Below are 18,692 nucleotides of genomic sequence, written 5' to 3'. Positions count from 1 at the left end.
CTCACAAAAATACTCAAATCCCAATCTCTCATACGGAAAAAGTCTAAGCCCCTTACCAAACTATCAATCCCTTGCCTAGTCTAATCAAGTGATTTACTTTAAGAACAAAAGTTAAAAGATGACTAACCAACTTTGCTCTATCCCTAGACACAAAACTCATTAGGTAATTTTTCCCATTCTAAGTTTCAATGCATTTCCCAATGATCATTCAAGCTACAAAATCAAACAATGTGTGATCAAACCAAGACAAACATTAAGCATAGAAGAGAACACTTAACAATGAACAATAAATATAGATTCATAACTTGAATGTAAACATAAGGATGCATTCAATTACATCAATTCTCATAAATAGTAAACCTAATTACATAAGAACTGGTAGAAAAAATTATGTACAAAGTGATGAGAGTTGGTAAGAAAAAAGGAAATGAAAGTTAGTAGAGAAGTCATAGAGAACAAGTGAGAGCTTTCGAGCCCCTCACAATGCCCTAGATAACTCCCCAAAACCAAAACTCCCTAAAATCCCTTCAATTGGACGTTTTATGCTTGTGTTTCAGCCTTACTTAAGCCACATCAACACTCTTACTCCGAACTTCAGCTTTCTCATGCTTGGCTCAGGTGGACAACAAGCAAATGTGTTTTTCTAACACTCTCAGCCTCAAATCTTTCAAACTCGGCCTCAGCTAGCAAAGAGGAAAATGGTGACTTTAGACTTTCAAAATGTGCTTTTAAAGATGTGTGATTTAAACTTCCAAAATTGTTTTTCCAAAATCTTCAATTCGTCTTCTTTTCCTACAATAAAACATACAAAATTAATAAAATTTCTTAAAAGTTAAAGACACTAAACTTTCTCCTAATTAATAGTAATATTAGCATAAAAGTGATTAATTTTTTTTTCTAAATAATGAAAAATATAAGATAAATGCTAAAACATATAAAGCATTTATCACCCACCTAGTTTTTCTTATTACAAAACAATGTATCCACATTACCCAGATTGTAAAGGCTGAACATTGGTTCCATTTAACATGAGGAAAGTCAATGTGTTGACCAAACGAGTGATAAGTAGAAGAGCTAGAGAAGCGGGATGCCACTGAAGGAGAGGACGTAACAATTTGAGAAAAGAAAGGTATCGAGGATTATTAGCCATTGTATAAATTTCATTAAAAAGTACACAATTTATTTTACAATTTTGTTGGTATTCCGTATCCCTGTTTGGATTAAATAATTCTTACAGAATTAACACGGTGAACCAACCTCCATTGAATTCTAATTGTTGAATTCATATCTTTACAAACAATGATTTCTTCAACAAATATTTATATTTTGACACTTCTTTTCACCAAGAGTATGTTTATTATTGATGTTTTCTTTTTTGGTCTTGGGGATATTTTTTGGCGGCCCTGGTATTAATATGAATTCCTTAAAATTATGCCATTTTTTAACTAACTCAGTGTTTATATAATAGTCCAAATTAAACCTGAAATTTATCTAAGAGTTTATTTGTTTTATATCAAGAATTAATTTTTCACATTATACACACATTTCACTGTAAAACATGTGGCTGAGATGAATTAAGAATATATCTCAATTATGTTTAACAATTTGAAAATTAATCTTATTCAACTTTAATTTTTAAAACAAAATACTAATTTTAATTTTGTGGATAGGTAAAATTTAATCTAAAATGCAAACGAGCATTGATATTATCTTATGGCTAAATTTTTAATAATAATAATCTCTACTAATGTTTACTCTCCTCTCTTTCACTCCATGGACAGCCAACAGAAGGCCCTCAACAGAAAAAGGCAAAAAGGAAAAAAAAAAGAAAACCGCAAAAAAAGTCATTTAATAAAATTCTGTATTTTTTTTTTATCATTATCAGACACAAACAAAATATGAACCTAATATCTGTACATAAAAAAGGATAAACAATATAATTCATCACTTCTAAAAAAATTACCAGGAGATCATATATCAAAGAAAAACTAAAAAGAAAGGGGGGAAATTAAAAAGGAAGAATCAACATCTGAGTTGATCAAAGATACTTGTAAAATAGCAAAATTTCATCATGCAAGCTATAATCATGAACAACAATATTTAGCTTGTTTAGTAGCAGTAACTTCATCAGCTATATGAATCTCCTTCCCACTAGGAAGATTTAATGCTGTGCCATTCATTTTGGTTTCCAAACTTTTCTGGCTTATGATGTCATGAATCTTAGTGATCATTTCCAAGAATGCTTCATCAACATTCAGATTCTGCAAAGCAGAGGTTTCCATGAAGCATAACTCTTCTGTTTCTGCAAACACTTTTCCTTCTTCTCTCTCAACTTGCCTTGATTGATCCAAATCAGATTTGTTTCCCACCAAAACAACCACCATGTCTTCTCCTCCAAACTCTCTCAACTCATGAAGCCATTTTCCTACATTCACAAAAGTTGCTCTCTTGGTTATGTCATACACTAGCATTGCCCCCAAGGCTCCTCTGTAGTATGAGCTTGTGATAGCTCTAAACCTACCACAAAATTGTTCAAATATATATGTTTGAGAATGAAATATAAGATCAAATGATATGAGTAATTACTATGCAAAATTCACTCCCAAAAATCCAGTAAAAAATGTTAAAAAGTGTTTTACTAACACTTTTCATACTCCAAATTAGGCAATGCCGACAATTGAGAGAGAACCAATATTATAATAAAACAAAAATCTACTTGGTGGATATAGACTATAGAGCTTAAAATGATAGAACACTCCTTTCAAACTTTATCCCTTTGGGAATAAAAGAAAGAAAAAAATCTCTCTCTCTCTCTCTCTCTCTCTCTCTCTCTCTCTCTCTCTCTCTCTCTCTCTCTCTCTCTCTCTCTCTCTCTCTCTCTCTCTCTCTCTCTCTCTCTCTCTCTCTCTCTCTCTCCTTAAAACCCTTTTATTAGAAAGGAAAAGTCTTATGCATACAATTCAAATTTGAATGTGTGTAAAATTTTATACATTGTTAGAATAACTAAACTAGTTCACCCCAAAAACATAATAATATTCTTCTGTTTTTAAAATGAATTGTATGTGATTATTTACAAACCCTGTATGTTAATTGAAACAAAATATCGACTAGCATATAATTCATAATATAATATTTGCTAGTCCTTACTTCAGTTAAGCAAGAAAACTTGTGGTTAAATCTGATTCTGATGAAGGCAAACTATTTGCTGTGCATTTTACAGTATGAACCGTACAAGATTTTGGTCTGCAAATGATGAATTTGGGTGTAGGTGAGTGACTGTCTGGTGTGCTAGGGCTAGGACAATTAGAAACAAACTATTGATCATGGGGTTGGTGACCAAAACCTTCAAAGTATCACATGCATATGCATTTCTTCGACCTATTGATGCCACTTGAATTTTGTTCTTACTCACCATCATTTTCATCCGTGCTTATTAAGCTTAGCCTGAACGTGTCCAATCCTTGTCATGGACCCGCATCATCAATCATTAACCTTGCACTATTTTAAGATTACATAATTGCATTAAAAAACTTGGTTTCTACTTTTTACTCTTGAACGAGTCCTACTTTTTTAAATTCACTGATTTATATTTGGAAAATGATGTTAGTGCATCTACACTTTAAAAGATGGAATGGAAAGGAAAAAAATTAGATAATCACGGGTAAAGTAACAGAATAGAAGAGAAAATTTTATAAAAAAAAATGAAGTTATAGAGGTAAAAATAATTTTTGAATATATAAAAATATCACTGTTCGTTTTATTTTTCATTCCCATAATCCAAATCGATCGACGAAGCACCGTACACTACACTGGCAAAGTCACTTTTCAATTATGCTACAGAGGAGATAAAACATTTTAATTGGCTGAAGTTCCTTAAGTAATTATCGAGTTTCATAAGGTTTACACCTGTCTTTGTATTGATATTTTTTTTTTTACCGTGTAGTGTCTCTCTTATGTTTTCTAATTCCAACTCTATCCAAAATTAGATGCAAATTTTCCAAGTCACGTGGAGGTTTGGTAATAGTCTATTCAAATATTTAATGTATAATGGTATATATTATTATATTAAGTGAGCTAAAGTGCATGTCAACATATCCAAACACTTGTTTTTTTATTAGAGCAGAAAATCAGGGAAGTTGGTAAGAATTAGGTCAAAGCATTTTACTGGTTAAATACTAATAATTATTATTGCCTAAGATTTTAAAAGCATTCATAATAATTATTGCTTAGTAGAAATTTAATAAATTTTATAAGATGTGAGATTAAGATTTGAAGAAGGAAAAAACTATTTTTAGGTGGAATTTGATATATTGGTTAGTGAATATTGAGTGAAACTCAATTTAATCATCAGTTTAATTTATGAAGAAAAATAGAGGAGTTGACATATATAAAAAAAATGAGCTAGGAGTTGACTAAATTTATTAATTTTAAAAATAGAGAGGATTAATTGATTTGAAAATAACTTGAAAGACTAAAACTAGATATAGTTCTAGAAGATAAATAATGTATTTAAGCTTAATTTCAATTCTTTTTAAAGTGAAAATCATTTTTTTAAGAAAAAAGTGACAATCAATTTAAAACTAAAACTTTTAAAATGACATTTTTTTGAAATAGAATAAATGGGTTGATTGGACTTAAATATTTTGTGAGTGTGTCGGTGATATTATACTTTAGTTCAAACCTTAAACTTTCTCTCTGTAAAAGAAAACCCTTAATTTTTTTCAAAATTATCGTAAGATGCAAGAATTTTTTGAGCTCTTGATAAAAAAAAAAATAATCGCGAGTTCACTCAAAAAAGAGTATAAGAATTTTCTTACAAACCAAACGTCTCTACTTTTCTTTAACCTTAATTCAAACCTTAACTTTGCTGAAATCTATTTTAAACGTTTTATGGACTTTAAATTGTCTTAAAATTTGGGTTAGGTCACAAATCAAGTGCGTCTACTTTTTTGGATGGATAACGAAAGTTTACTTTAGAAGAAGGAAACCAAATCTTACACAACTCAATGATCTACGGTGTTCTTTTTATGATCATTTTTTTTCTTTATAAACCATAAACAAATATAAATCCTACGCCGTGCTTCGAATTCAATGCATGATAATCTCAGTGTAAATATATCAAATTTCTTTAGGTCCCACATGAAATGATTTCCAGATATGCTTTCACCTCAAAACCAAATATATATTCAATTAATCTACTATGTGTCGACTTAGTAGTTACTAATGAATAGATTAGATAATTTGTATGTTAAATTCAAATCTCATTATCATTGTTGTAAAAAAGCAAAAAACCGAGTTCAAAATGCTTTTTTGTCCTTACATACCTTGTTATAATTGAAAAAAATGCTATGAATATTTTTTCTCTTTTATTTTTTATCAGTAAATATTAATGATTAGTTTTGTTAACAAAAGAGACTGAGCATGCTAATGATTAGTTTTGTTAACAAAAGAGACTGAGCATGCGGCGTTTTTTTTCTTCTCCTTAATTATCCAAGTAATCTAATATCTTCATTTTTTTTTCTCTTTATATTTTTTTCTTTACCTTTTATCCCCAAAGAAAAGGCAAAGAGGTATAATAATAATCAAGTCATTAACAAAAAGGGGGTGGGACGTGATATTGTGTGGAAGTAGATAAGGCATGAAAAGTTGTACACGATTGAAAGTCCAATAATAATCAAGTCATTAACAAAAAAAAAAAGAATAAAGTCAAATTAATTTAATTCATTAAATTCTTCTAGACTAAGCAAACCCAAAACCAAAGGACACCGACTTTGAAATTGAAAATGCCAGTTGGAGAACAAAAGCGTTCAACTTTTCATTGAAGGAAAAAAAAAAGATGAAATGAATTGAAACCAACAGCAATGACAAGATAAAAAATACCAAAGTACCATGCAAGTGAGTTCTGCTCTGCTTTTTGTATATTCAAAAGGATTTTCTTTTAATCTATTTCTTAGCACAAGAATTTGGTAATTTGGTTAACCTTCAGAACAAAAACTTGAATAGAATTTCTTAAGTAATCTTTGTACTGTTTTCTAATCAGAATTAAATTTTTACTTGGATAATTCACATAGACATAAAAAAGACATGCATTAAAGGTATGCAAATTGATGAAGTGAAACTTCAATTCTTATTAGAAAATAACACAGACTATAACTAAAGAATTGTATTTAAGTTTTATCCTAACCACTAAAACACAACCTAGGTAGCTACCTTTAATTTGCTAAGATCATGAAGACAAATTAAAAAGAAAGGGACAAACAAATTAGAGAAAGCAAACAAGACAAGAGTTAAGGTGATGATGATGGGGGCAATCAATTAAAGAGACAAAAACATAGCGATTAATTTATGAGTAGTTAAAAAAGAAATCAAACATTGAGAAGGAGCATGTCATGATGATCTCATGATGAGTTTAGTTACCTCTCTTGGCCGGCAGTGTCCCATATTTGTGCTTTGATGAGCTTGTCCCTGACCTTGATGTTTCTGTATGCAAATTCCACACCTATGGTTGGCTTGGAATCCAACCTGAATTCATCTTTTGCAAACCTTGATATCAAATTTGACTTCCCAACTCCTGAGTCCCCAATTAGAACAGCCTTGAACAAGTAATCACACTGCTCATCAAATGCATCAGCCACAGCCATATATGAAAATTCCAATGACTCTTAATTTGTCTCTCAACCCTTCTTCCTCCCTTTCAAAGAGGAGAGTCAAATTAATCAAAAAGAAACAAAGCTATTGAGAAGGTGAGGTGAGAAAGAATTGATAAACTCTTGAAGCCAAATAATATTTTGGATAATTAATGAAACTATATAGCACTGACAAGGGAGAAGGCTGTTAATAAACGGGGTGCAGAGTCATGTCATGATCATATATTTATACACGGTTAGAAAGCAAATGAGAGCGCTGTCCAATTATAATGGTATTAATAACTTAGCATGCATACAATAAACGGTATAATATGAAAGTGATTCTAATAATTAATATTATTATATAACCAACTTCAGTTGGTCTAATTAATGGTGAGGATTTTGGTTAGTTTTTATGAGATCTTCGGTCTAAAAAAATTCAATTGGGTTTCAGAGATAAAATTCTTCTTACTTTTATAAATTAAATTTTAAAATTGAACCAAAGTTTAATACTTAAGGAACTGAAACTTTGCTAATTAGTCATGCAATTAATTTAAAAGATGAATATTTTAAGGTGTAGTAATTTAGATAATTGAATCGATAATTTTAAGGATAAAAAGTAGTGGAAATTATAGGAAAAGATTATGAAATATCTATACATGTCATTACCATCACCCACAAGGAAAATAATAAGAATGGGAGCAAAGTTTCATCAATAATTATAGATAGATAAATTAATGTTAATATATTACCATTGACGTACAATGAAAAGTAATCCATAATATAGTGTGCATTTATTTATTTTTTTCTCTTTAAAGTTATTACTAATCCTAACTAACATTAATAGGCAAACAGATTAGATTGTGAATTTTAAATAGTGAATGACGCACATTGACAGTGAACTAGATAATCAAAATAATGATTTTTGAGGATAAAGTTGTATTATAATACAAGAACAAAAGGGAGAAATTATATTTTATAAGTGTATAAATATTTTTTGAAGTTACGTGGGAAACCATTGATAAAGACATGATGAATGGTCCTTAACATTGTTTCTGACCCGTGGATGTCATCAACAGCTTATTGAAAGAGCCAACCATGTAGTTGCCCGGCCCATTAGCAAAGAAGGGCATATGGCATTATTCAACCAATTTGGAGTAGGTGGATGTTAATTTTGTGCTTCGTTGTGTTTAGTATTTCAGAACTGGCTTAGCTATTTAATTTTGAATAGATTGATTGTTGTCTATTTGTTGTGCATAGTTGTAATGTTTTTCTTTTAGCATTTTGTGTTTTTATAAGTATATATCGTTGGATATTTCTAATGAATGATTTTTTTTTTAAAAAAAAAGGAAAGGAAGTTTGTTCATAGTTGCGTGGTTACTGATTGGTTTTTCATTGATTGTGCTTATATCAGCCAGTAGATTAACTGTTTAATGCTTGCTGTTTAATTATATCATAGCCATATCATGGTAGAATGTAGAAGGGTAATGATTCCTAAAATTACCGATGGCTGCTTTAATGGTAAACCAAATGCGTTTCAACATTTAAAAAAGAGCTGCATAAAATGGGTAGGCATCGAGCAGTGAAGATATAATACTGTGAAAGAAGCTACTGAATTGACATACTTTGTTCCGTGATAAAAAGGGTTAATATATATCTTCTCAAATGAGGTATATCATGCACTCAATTTTTTCTATTATTATTACATCTTAAACACTATCCCCACGAACATCGAGCAAGCAATGAATGAGTTGGACGATCCTAAGAGTTAGTAAGGAGATTAGGATTACCGAAGGAAGATGAATAAAAACCACCCCAAGATTCAAAATGTCAACCAACAACCCAAGACCAAAATCAATATATAAACTTGACCGGCAATGAGGTCATTGCTCTCAACTCCTCTACTAATCATTTAAAACGAATTCTAACATAAAAAATGAAATTTCAGAGGGAACTAAAGAGTTTCACCTTCTATACTTTTGATATGACTAATCGACTATAGCAATCAAAATGCAAAGAAATAAAAAATTATCAACTCTTCACATCCAACATGGAACTATGAAAGCATCAGCTGCAGAGAGGCCACTGTGTAGCCTAACTCCTCTGATCCAACAGATAAAAAATATACTAACCATTCATATAAATTCAACAACAATAGAAATGTAACTTAATAGATAACTGAGGTGTGTCACTGCATATCCAATGTGGAATGACAAAAACATCAGCAGCAGTGAGGCCACTGCATAACCAACTCCTCTGATCAAACAAACACAAAATTTACAAACCATTCATGTAAAGTCAACAACAATAGATATGCAATTTGATATGGAAATGAGGTGTGTGACCTTTATCTTTTCAGCAAGCCTCTAGCGATCATTTCACAAAGAAGTTTCTCTGCCTTATCAGTCTCACCCTTTTCCAAGAGAGCACAGATAATTATTTTGAATGTTATAGCATTAGGGGAGCAACCACTGTCTTCCATTTTTGACTGCAAAGCATATGCCTCATCAAGCAACCCCTCTTTACAATGCCCATATATTATAATATTATATGTGTAAACATTTGGATGATAGCCTTTATCCAAAAGATCTTGAAAAAGCCCTTGAGCATTCTTAAGTCTTTTGCCTTTGCATAATAGACCATGAAGAAGTATATTTAATGTGTACATATCCGGTTGAATTCCTTGATCTTTCATTTTGTTGATCAATGCAATTGCCTTGTCAAGCTGACCATTTTTGCATAAACCATTTATTAAGGAATTGTAGGTGATAACATTTGCATGATGACCTCTATCATGCATCTCATCAATAAGATCCCAAGCGTAAGAGATTCTACCAGATTTGCACAAACCATCAATAAGAGAATTGTAAGTCACTGTATTAGGAACCATATTTTTCTGATGCATTTCTTTATAGAGATTCAAGGCCTCCTCCACCCTTTTAATCTTACATAATCTGTTAATCATGATATTGTAGCTCCAAACATCAGGAGTTACTCCCATTAGGCCCACAGCATTGAAGACATGTTTTGCATAGCCATCAATTAAAGTATTATAAGTAATAACATTAGGTTTCAGACATGTTTTCACTATCACAGCTAACACATTCTTGGCTTCTTTCACCTTTCCTTCTTTATGCAATGCATCAACCAGTGTATTATAGATATAGACATCTGGGTTGATGGCTTTCAATACCATTTCATTTAAGAACCCAAGTGCTTCTGTCAGCTTACCAACAATGCAGAAGCCATGAATTATGGCACTATAAGTGACAACATTAGCAGAAATTCCCTTGACAGACATTTCAGAAAATAAATTGCAAGCCTCAGATACAAGTTTACGTTTACATAAACAGTCAATAATTGTGTTATACATTACCACATTAGGCTCAGTCAATCTCCCATCAATCCTTCTCAGCAACTGAATGGCAGCTCTTGTTTCTCCAATTTTACACACCCCATTGATCAAAGTCCCATAACTAACTTGGTCCAGCCGAAATCCTTGTGCCAATAACTTATCATGAAAGTGCAATGCCTTCTTGACCTGACCCTTAAGACAGAGACCTTTGATGAGTGTTGTCAAGGTTACGGTATCTGGCTGATAACCCCATTTGAGGATCTTGGATAATACAGAGAAAGCCAAGTTGATTTGACCCAAATGGCAGAAACAGTTAATGAGGATGTTCAAAGTAAAGAAGTCAGGCTGAATAGCCTTGAGTTCCAATCGGCGAGAGAGGGAAACAACAGTGGGATAGTGCTTCATCTTCGCAAAGGAATCTAAAATCTTGTTAAATTGGATGATGGGAGGGGTATGACGCATACACAGCATGCGATGGAATTGGAAAAGAGCATCATCAACATTTTCAAAGGAGGGGGGTCGAGAGTGAAAGTGAGAATGGAGTTTTGGGAGTGAGGGGTTTGGAAGAAAAGAGGGAAACTTGAGAGTGGAAAGAGAGACGGAAAACCTTAACCTTGTTGGAAACGACATTTTGTGATGTTATGTGTCGGCAGCAAGCAATAGCAATAGAATGGATTGTGTTTATGAGAGAAATCAAAGTTCGGTTTTCGCCGATTTCAGCTTCGGCGCACGGAGGCAAGGCTGTGTTATTCATGGAATGGAACTATGGAAGGCACGTTAGGTCATCTACAATAACTCAGGATTATCATCCAGAACTATTGCATCTTAATTTTAATATATTAATTATTTGAATCCAATCATGAACAAAACTTCAGCATATTCAACCTTTAACTTATTTTACTTAAATAATGATACATTCTTTTACTATTATATTTATTCTCCATTTGATTATTTGGTTTAAAATATAAAATTAATTAAAGTTTTATGTAAAAATAATTCAAAATTTAAATTTTATTTTTTAATTTATTATATTTTTATAATTTTATATATTATCTTTTAAAATATAATATATAAGATTAAATTTTATTTTTGTATAAATTAAAATATGTATTCTTATGTATTTTTATCATATTATTTAAAACTCATTTTATATAGTAAATATATAATATAATTTTTTTAAAGTATATTTTGTATATAAATTATAATTTCATAAAATAATAGTATTTTATTATCTTTTAAAATATTTATATATGTGATTTAATAATAATATTTTTATCTATATTAACATATTCTTATTATTTATTATAATAGTATTTTTATTTATATTTAACTTTATTTAATCAGGCATGTATTTTTTTTAAGAATTAAATTATATAGTAAATATACCTAATTAAATAAAATAGTAATACTTTTTTATTTTTAAAATATTTATGTATGTGATTTATTGACATTATTTTTTATCTATATTATAATAGAAAACATGAATATCTTAATATAGATAAAAAAAATATTGTCATTAAATCATAAGCATTATTTTAAAAGATAAATATAATATATAAAATAAAAAAAATATTTATATCAATATACATATTCTAATTTATGTAAAAGTAGAATTTAATCTTATATATTATATTTTAAAAGATAATATATGAAATTATAAAATATATAATAAATTAAAAAAGAATAAAATTTAAATTTTGAACTATTTTCACATAAAACTTATATTAATATTATATTTTACACTAAATATTCAAATGAGCATCTGAGTGTAATGGTAAAGGATTATGTTTTTCACTTAAAGTTCTTATTTTTAAAGAAAATGTTGATTAACTTTCTAGGCTAATCAATATTTAAAATTCAATCATTAACGGTTAAAATTAATTCTGACAACTCAGATGGTAAATTTTAAAATATAGGAGAACTCGAATAATGAATTATAAAAAATAAGAGAATCGATTTAATGAAATAAAAGAAATAGGGGGAAGAATTTTATAATTAAGTCTATTAGACCATTATCAACCATGTGTCATGATAGAAAATGTTGAGTAGGGTATTACTATGTGCCTTGTGATGTGTTCTAATATTAGTGAATTTCTAGTACCAATTACCAATTCGTATTCTACGAATGCTAGTTATTGAGCTTTTGTTTGAACGTTTCATCAATGACCTTTAGCTGGGTAGATAGGCTTATGTTATTTTATTCAATCCCACCTGCAATTTCTCTTATTCCATTGATTGAAACTTGAAAGTGAATGTTGTGGTCATTTTTCAAGTGAATGTTGTCACCAATGTGAACAAATGAGTGGTAGACTCTAGGGCTACCAGGCACATCTATGCTAATAAGAGTATGTTTACCTCCTACACCGTTGTGGAGGATGGAGAAGAACAAGTTTATCTTGGTGATTCAAGAACTATTCCAATTCAAGGAAAAAAGAAAGTTCTTCTCAAGCTACATTTGGAAAATTGTTGGCTTAGAATGATGTGCTACATGTTTCCTCTACCAGAGTTAACCTTATTTCTATAGCATTGTTGGGAAAGGTTAGGGTGAAGATATCCTTTGAGTCTGATAAGATAGTTATAACTAAGAATAATGTATTTATGGGGAAGGTTTATTGTGATCAGGGTCTCTTTGTACTCTATGTTTCTGAAGTGATTAATGAGAAGACATCTTCTTCCACTTACTTGATTGATTCTTATTATATATGGCATGCTAGATTAGGACATGTTAATCCAACGTATGTCATGAAATTGCAACGACTAGGTTTAATTAATATGCATGATAAACAAAGTAAGAAATGTGAAATATGTGTTGAATCAAAATTAACTAAGAAATCATGTCCTTCTGTACAACGTGAAACTGAACAGCTAAGCTTAATTCATTCTAATTTTGCTGATTTAAAACAAACTATGACAGGAGGAGATAAAAGTTACTTTGCAACCTTTATAGATGATTACTCTAGATATACTAAAGTTTATCTAATTAGACACAAATATGAAGCATTTGATATGCTATTATCGTATAAAGCTGAAGTTGAAAATCAATTGAATAGAAAAATTAAGAGGCTAAGATCTGATAGGGGTGGTGAGTACACTTTGTTTAATGACTTTTTTTGAAAAGAAAGGTATAATTCACGAAGTAACCCCACCATATTCACCCGAGTCAAATGGAGTAGTTGAAAGGAAAAATAGAACCCTTAAAGAAATGATGAATGCTTTACTTGTTAGTTCCTCTGCTCCTAACAACCTCTTGAGAGAGGCCCTCTTGACTGCTTGTTTTTTACAAAATAGAATTCCATATAAGAAAATAGGTTTGAGCCCTTATGAGTTATGAAAAGGATATAAACCAAATCTCAAATATCTGAGAGTGCGGGGGTGCCTATCCAAAGTGATGTTACCCAATCCAAAGAAAAGGAAAATATAATCTAAGACTTCTGATTGCCTGTTTATTGGTTATGCTGAACATAGTGCTACCTATAGATTTCTAGTTCTTAAGAGTGATATGATTGAGTGCGACACCATCATGGAGACTAAGAATGCCAAATTCTTTGAGGATGTTTTCCCTTTGAGGTCTAGGGCTAGTTCCAGTACCGTTTCTAGTCTTGAACAACTAGTTGAAACCTATAGTGAACCTATAAGCGAGGATTTGAGGAGAAGTAAAAGACATAGGACAGATAAATATTTTGGAGGTGACTTTTATACATATGTTATTAAGGATTATCCCTTAAGTTTTTCAGAAGCTATTAGTTCTTCAGATGTAAACCTTTGGGAGCAAGCCATTAGGACTGAAATTGACTTTATTAAAAAGAATAATACATGGACTTTAGTATATCTACCTGAGGGTTCAAATCCTATTAGATGTAAATGGATCTTTAAGAGGAAACATAACCCTGATAGATCTATAGATAAGTACAAGGAAAGGTTGGTTGCTAAAGGGTTTACTCAGAAACTTAACATAGATTTTTTGATACCTTTGCACCTATTACAAGGATTTCCTCCATTAGGATTTTGATAGCCTTAGCTGCAGTTCATAAGTTAGTGATTCGATCATCAGATGGATGTTAAGATAGCTTTCTTGAACGGTGATGTAGAGGAAGAGATATATATGACTCAACCTGAGGGGTGCGTGGTGGATGGTCAAGATAACAAAGTGTGCAAACTTTTGAAATCCCTATATGATTTAAAACAAGTGCCTAAACAATGGCATGCAAAATTTAGTGAGACTTTACTTGTTGATGGTTTTTCTAGTAGTGATGCTGATAGTTGTGTGTATGCAAAGTCCGCCAATGATGATCAGGTTATTATATGATTGCATGTGGATGACATGCTTATTTTTGGTACATGCAATGGTATAGTTTTTAAAACTAAATCTTTCTTAGCATCTAAATTTGATACAAAAGCCATGGGTGAAACACGTGTTATTTTGGGAGTTAAAATTACAAGGAAGGGAGATAGTATATTACTATCCCAAAAGCATTATGTTGAGAAACTTAGGAAGTATAAATATTATGACTTTAAGTCAGTAAGTACCCCTTATGATGCTAACTCTCAATTAAAGATAAATAGAGGAGAACCAATTGCTTAAACTCAATATGCCCAAATCATTAGGAGCTTACTACATTTGATGAACTTTTCTAGACCTGATATTACATATGCAATATGCAGATTGAGTAGATATACCCATAGTCCTAATCAGAACCATTAGGATGCACTTGTTAGACTCATGATATATATGAAAGGTACCATTGATTATGGTATTGAATACAGTGGATTTTCTGTAGTACTTGAAGGGTATAGAGATGCTAACTAATCTTTGATTTAGATGAGACAAAATTCACTATTGGTTATGTGTTTACTCTTGGTGGTGGTGCGGTAGCTTGGAGATAAGTCAGACAAACTATTATTCCTAGATCAATAACAAAGTCAAAGTTTGTTGCTCTAGAAATGACTGGTAGTGAGGCTGAGTGGTTGAAAAACTTCTTAGCTAACATTCTTTTGGAAATGAAATTGACCCCATCAATATCTATGTATTATGATTCTCAGTCAGTGATAGTTGTGGCTAAGAATAAAACATTCAATGGGAAAAATAAATATATACAACTGAGACATAATGTGGTTAAGCAATTGCTAAAAGATGGAACAATTTTCATAGATTATGTGAAGTCAGAAGGAAACTTAGCGGCAAATTTACTGTAGGGTGGTCCTTTTAAAAACTATTTACCAAAGAGGGTTTGTTTTTAAACTATTTACAAAGGGGGTCTGTTATGGCCATGGATGCCGCCAGTTCTACTGGCGAGAAGCTTGTACCGCCATTGCTGATGGCGAGAGAGCACGATGCCACCATTCACAACAGTGAGACATGCTGAGCCCATGCCGCCATTCGTACTGGCGGGGCATGCCAACGTGGACAGTCCTGCCATTGGCTCTTGCGAGACCAATAGAGAGAAAAAAAATAAAGCAAAGAAGAATCCGCCATTCGCTCCTGCAAGACCAATAGAGAAAAAAAAAATAAAGCAAAGAAGAATCAGGGTCCCTTATGACAGCGTATCATAATGGTCAAGTGGCAAACACAACAACCACACTTCCCATGCCCACGACTCTTTCAAAAAAAAGTAAAATTCATGAAACAAACAAAAAAGCATAAATACATTTACCAATTTCCCTCCCCATGGATCAAATTCAAAAGAGGAGCTAAAAAAAAGTTAAAGCTTTACAAATTGCAAAACCATCATCCAAGAAATTTTGTTTTGCAAAATCAGCCAACTGCAACCACCTCCAAAAAAACAAAAACTGCAAATAAAAATCAAAACAATTAATTAAGGAAACCAAGTAAATAACAAGTGATAAACATTACCTGAAACAGCCCCAGAAGCCCAGAAAGCGCGGCGTGAAGGAGAATTGAAAGACCCAAAAAATCGTAACATATGCAAAGTGACTCACCGAGAAGGAGCATGAAAGATTGAAAAGGCTACGGCTAGGGTTTGAGGTTTGAACTTGAAAGAGACAGACACTAAGAGAGAAGGAAAAGCAAAAGGGGTGAGTGAGAGTGAGGAAAGAGAAAACAGAAAAGGTTGAAATGATAATCACGAGAAGGATGAAAGAGCAGTGAGTGCCACACACAATCTCTCTCTCTCTCAACAAGAAGCTATTCCTATTAACTACACCTCCTACCACCTACTTGACCATTATGATACGCTGTCATAAGGGACCCTGATTCTTCTTTGCTTTATTTTTTTCTCTCTATTGGTCTCGCAGGAGCCAATGGCGGATTCTTCTTTGCTTTAATTTTTTTTTCTCTCTATTGGTTTTGCAGGAGCCAATGGCGGGACTGTCCACGTTGGCATGTCCCGCCAGTACGAATGGCGGCATGGGCTCAGCATCGTGCTCTCTCGTCATCAGCAATGGCGGTACAAGCTTCTCACCAGTAGAACTGGCGGCATCCATGGCCATAACAGATCCCCTTTGCAAATAGTTTAAAAACAAACCCTCTTTGGTAAATAGTTTTTAAAAGGACCCCCCCTACAGTAAATTTGCCAAACTTAGCTGATCCTTTGACAAAACCCTTAGGGAGGAATGTGATATTAGAAACATTGAGGGGAATAAGACTTAAGCCACTTGAAAACAAACAAGTGATGGTAACCAACCTTTGTGATTGGAGATCTCATGAAGAAGGTTCATATGGGTAAAAATAAGTCATTTATTAGTTCTGCTAATACTCAAATTGATTTTTATCAATTTGTTTTTATTCCCTTCCTATGATGTGAGAAAGTGTTAGAGTTGCATTAGTGAGAGGATAAACTTTATAGTACTTATTGGACACGTGCATGACCTAGTAACACAACACAACGATAACATCAAAGACAATGGGGGTGTCTTGTGATTGGTAGACCACTATCACACGCCAAATATTTTTGGTTTATATAGTTGACTACACCAATTACATTGTATGTTAAGTCCTATCAGTCGAAGTTTGGTTCATATAGCTTGTTATACCAGATCTGATGTATTACACCTCATGTTGACCCAGGAATTTTCTTTAATTTATTAAATGTAATTTATTCTTGTGAAATATGTGAGAGATTGTTGTAATTTTAATATTTATTGCAAGAGACATTACATATAAACCTTTTAGGTTAATAAATATCACATTTCAAAAAATTTAATCATATTCGTGAATGTTGACTTTAGTGACCAACACTCAAATGAGGCGTGTGTAGGATGCTAGTTTTGGCTTTTGTCTGTCGTATAGCGTCCGCAAAAGGTGTCCTTTTGTGGTGGATGATGTTAACCCGGTTTGGCATAATAATTATTTATAGTCTCCTTGGTGTAATTGACGGGTACATTTTTCAAATCACCCGTGGCTTGGTGAATTAGTACTTTGTATCCGTGGAAGAAAGTATGCCGAATAAATAAGGCAAATAGTAGATATCAGTCTGGAAATAGAGTATTGAATATCAACCATACACAAAAACTTGCAGCTACGGATCGGAGCTACCTAATACTTATTTAAATTTACGCAATCTATAACTCTAAAATATGCATACTGATTTTCTTTAGCTATTATTGTCTCCGTCATGTTATTTCTACACCAGTTTTTTATTATTGATATTTTTCTTTCTTTCTGTATTTTGTTACAATTTTTTTCTTAATTATAAAATTTAGTGTAAAAGAAGTCTTGGAGGAAGTTGTGATTGTAAATTAGAAAATTGGTAAACTAGTTGGAGTCTTGGAGGAAGCAATGAAGCATTGCTAAGTAGGGTCCACATAAATAAACATATACAACTAGTTGGAGTCTTTGATTGAAAACTAATAAATCTAACGGATTAAAAAAAAAACTTTGACACAGTCTATATTTTTATCTCTGTAAATAGTTAATATGTCACTCTGCACAAATTTTAAGCTGAGCAAACGATGGTTATTTTATGGTTAACGTTTGGTCAGTTTCTTGTATCAAAAGCATTTTGCATGCTACAAAGAGATTATGTTTGGCATGTCTTATTTAGTGGATGTTTGATTTGTAATTGAAATTATTGTCATATGTATTTTAATGCAGTCTAACGATAAAAATAAGGATTAAATTCTTTTACAAAAATATTTCTGCCTCAAACATTTTTTTCCCTGATATATTAATTTCTCAAGCATGCACTTAGAAGTTTGAAAATTATTTGGAGCAAGCAGGGTATGGTGCGAGTGTGTCAATGATGGTGTAATTGTACATTCTCTCTCTCTCTCTCTAATATATAGTTTTAATTGAGCAATCAAGAGAATCAGTTAAATTTAAACTTGAGTTTTGAAAATGAAAATTGCTACATAGTACCAAAATATTCTAGTAAGAAAGTTACAAACAGTTGCATTTTTTTTGGAGAATATACTTTATTATCTCCCTCTTTGAAGGATTATACATGTTCTCATTATTGGTCTATTTAAAATTCGTGTAATTTCGTGCAGGAATTTTTTTCGTGTAATATAGCATTGCTCTTTGAGAATAGATAGTAATCAAAGAGTTTTTGTTAAAGTGAGAATAAGATTTGGCACATGAATTGTAATTTTAGTAAGAAACAAGAGTAACATGATTTAAAAGGTAAAAGTAAGAGAACACATTTTGTTAAATTTAAACATCTAAGATCAATTTTATTAGCAACTAAGTTTTGCAAAGTTTTAAATTTATATATTTATATCATAAGGTTTTTTTTATTCGTGTTCAAAGTATATGG

At 31.7% G+C, this 18,692-nt stretch overlaps 2 protein-coding genes across 2 annotated transcripts; both read right to left on the bottom strand.

The window, feature by feature from the left end:
• Positions 1-1,926: 1,926 nt before the first annotated feature.
• On the bottom strand, positions 1,927-6,886 carry LOC114418668 (ras-related protein RABA6b-like). The gene is made up of 2 exons (XM_028384128.1): positions 6,418-6,886; positions 1,927-2,517 (listed from the first exon to the last, which is right to left on the bottom strand). Exons 1-2 carry the CDS (start codon positions 6,639-6,641, stop codon positions 2,085-2,087), a joined length of 657 nt encoding a protein of 218 aa, XP_028239929.1. The 5' UTR covers positions 6,642-6,886; the 3' UTR covers positions 1,927-2,084.
• Positions 6,887-8,471: 1,585 nt separating this feature from the next.
• On the bottom strand, positions 8,472-10,775 carry LOC114418661 (pentatricopeptide repeat-containing protein At3g22470, mitochondrial-like). Its single transcript, XM_028384123.1, has one exon. The coding sequence runs from the start codon at positions 10,609-10,611 to the stop codon at positions 8,974-8,976; it is 1,638 nt and encodes a 545-aa protein (XP_028239924.1). The 5' UTR covers positions 10,612-10,775; the 3' UTR covers positions 8,472-8,973.
• Positions 10,776-18,692: the final 7,917 nt, after the last annotated feature.

The sequence above is a fragment of the Glycine soja genome, chromosome 7 (genome assembly GCF_004193775.1).
Source record: "Glycine soja cultivar W05 chromosome 7, ASM419377v2, whole genome shotgun sequence".
Lineage (NCBI taxonomy): Eukaryota > Viridiplantae > Streptophyta > Magnoliopsida > Fabales > Fabaceae > Glycine > Glycine soja.
This window is presented reverse-complemented; position numbering and strand designations above follow the sequence as displayed.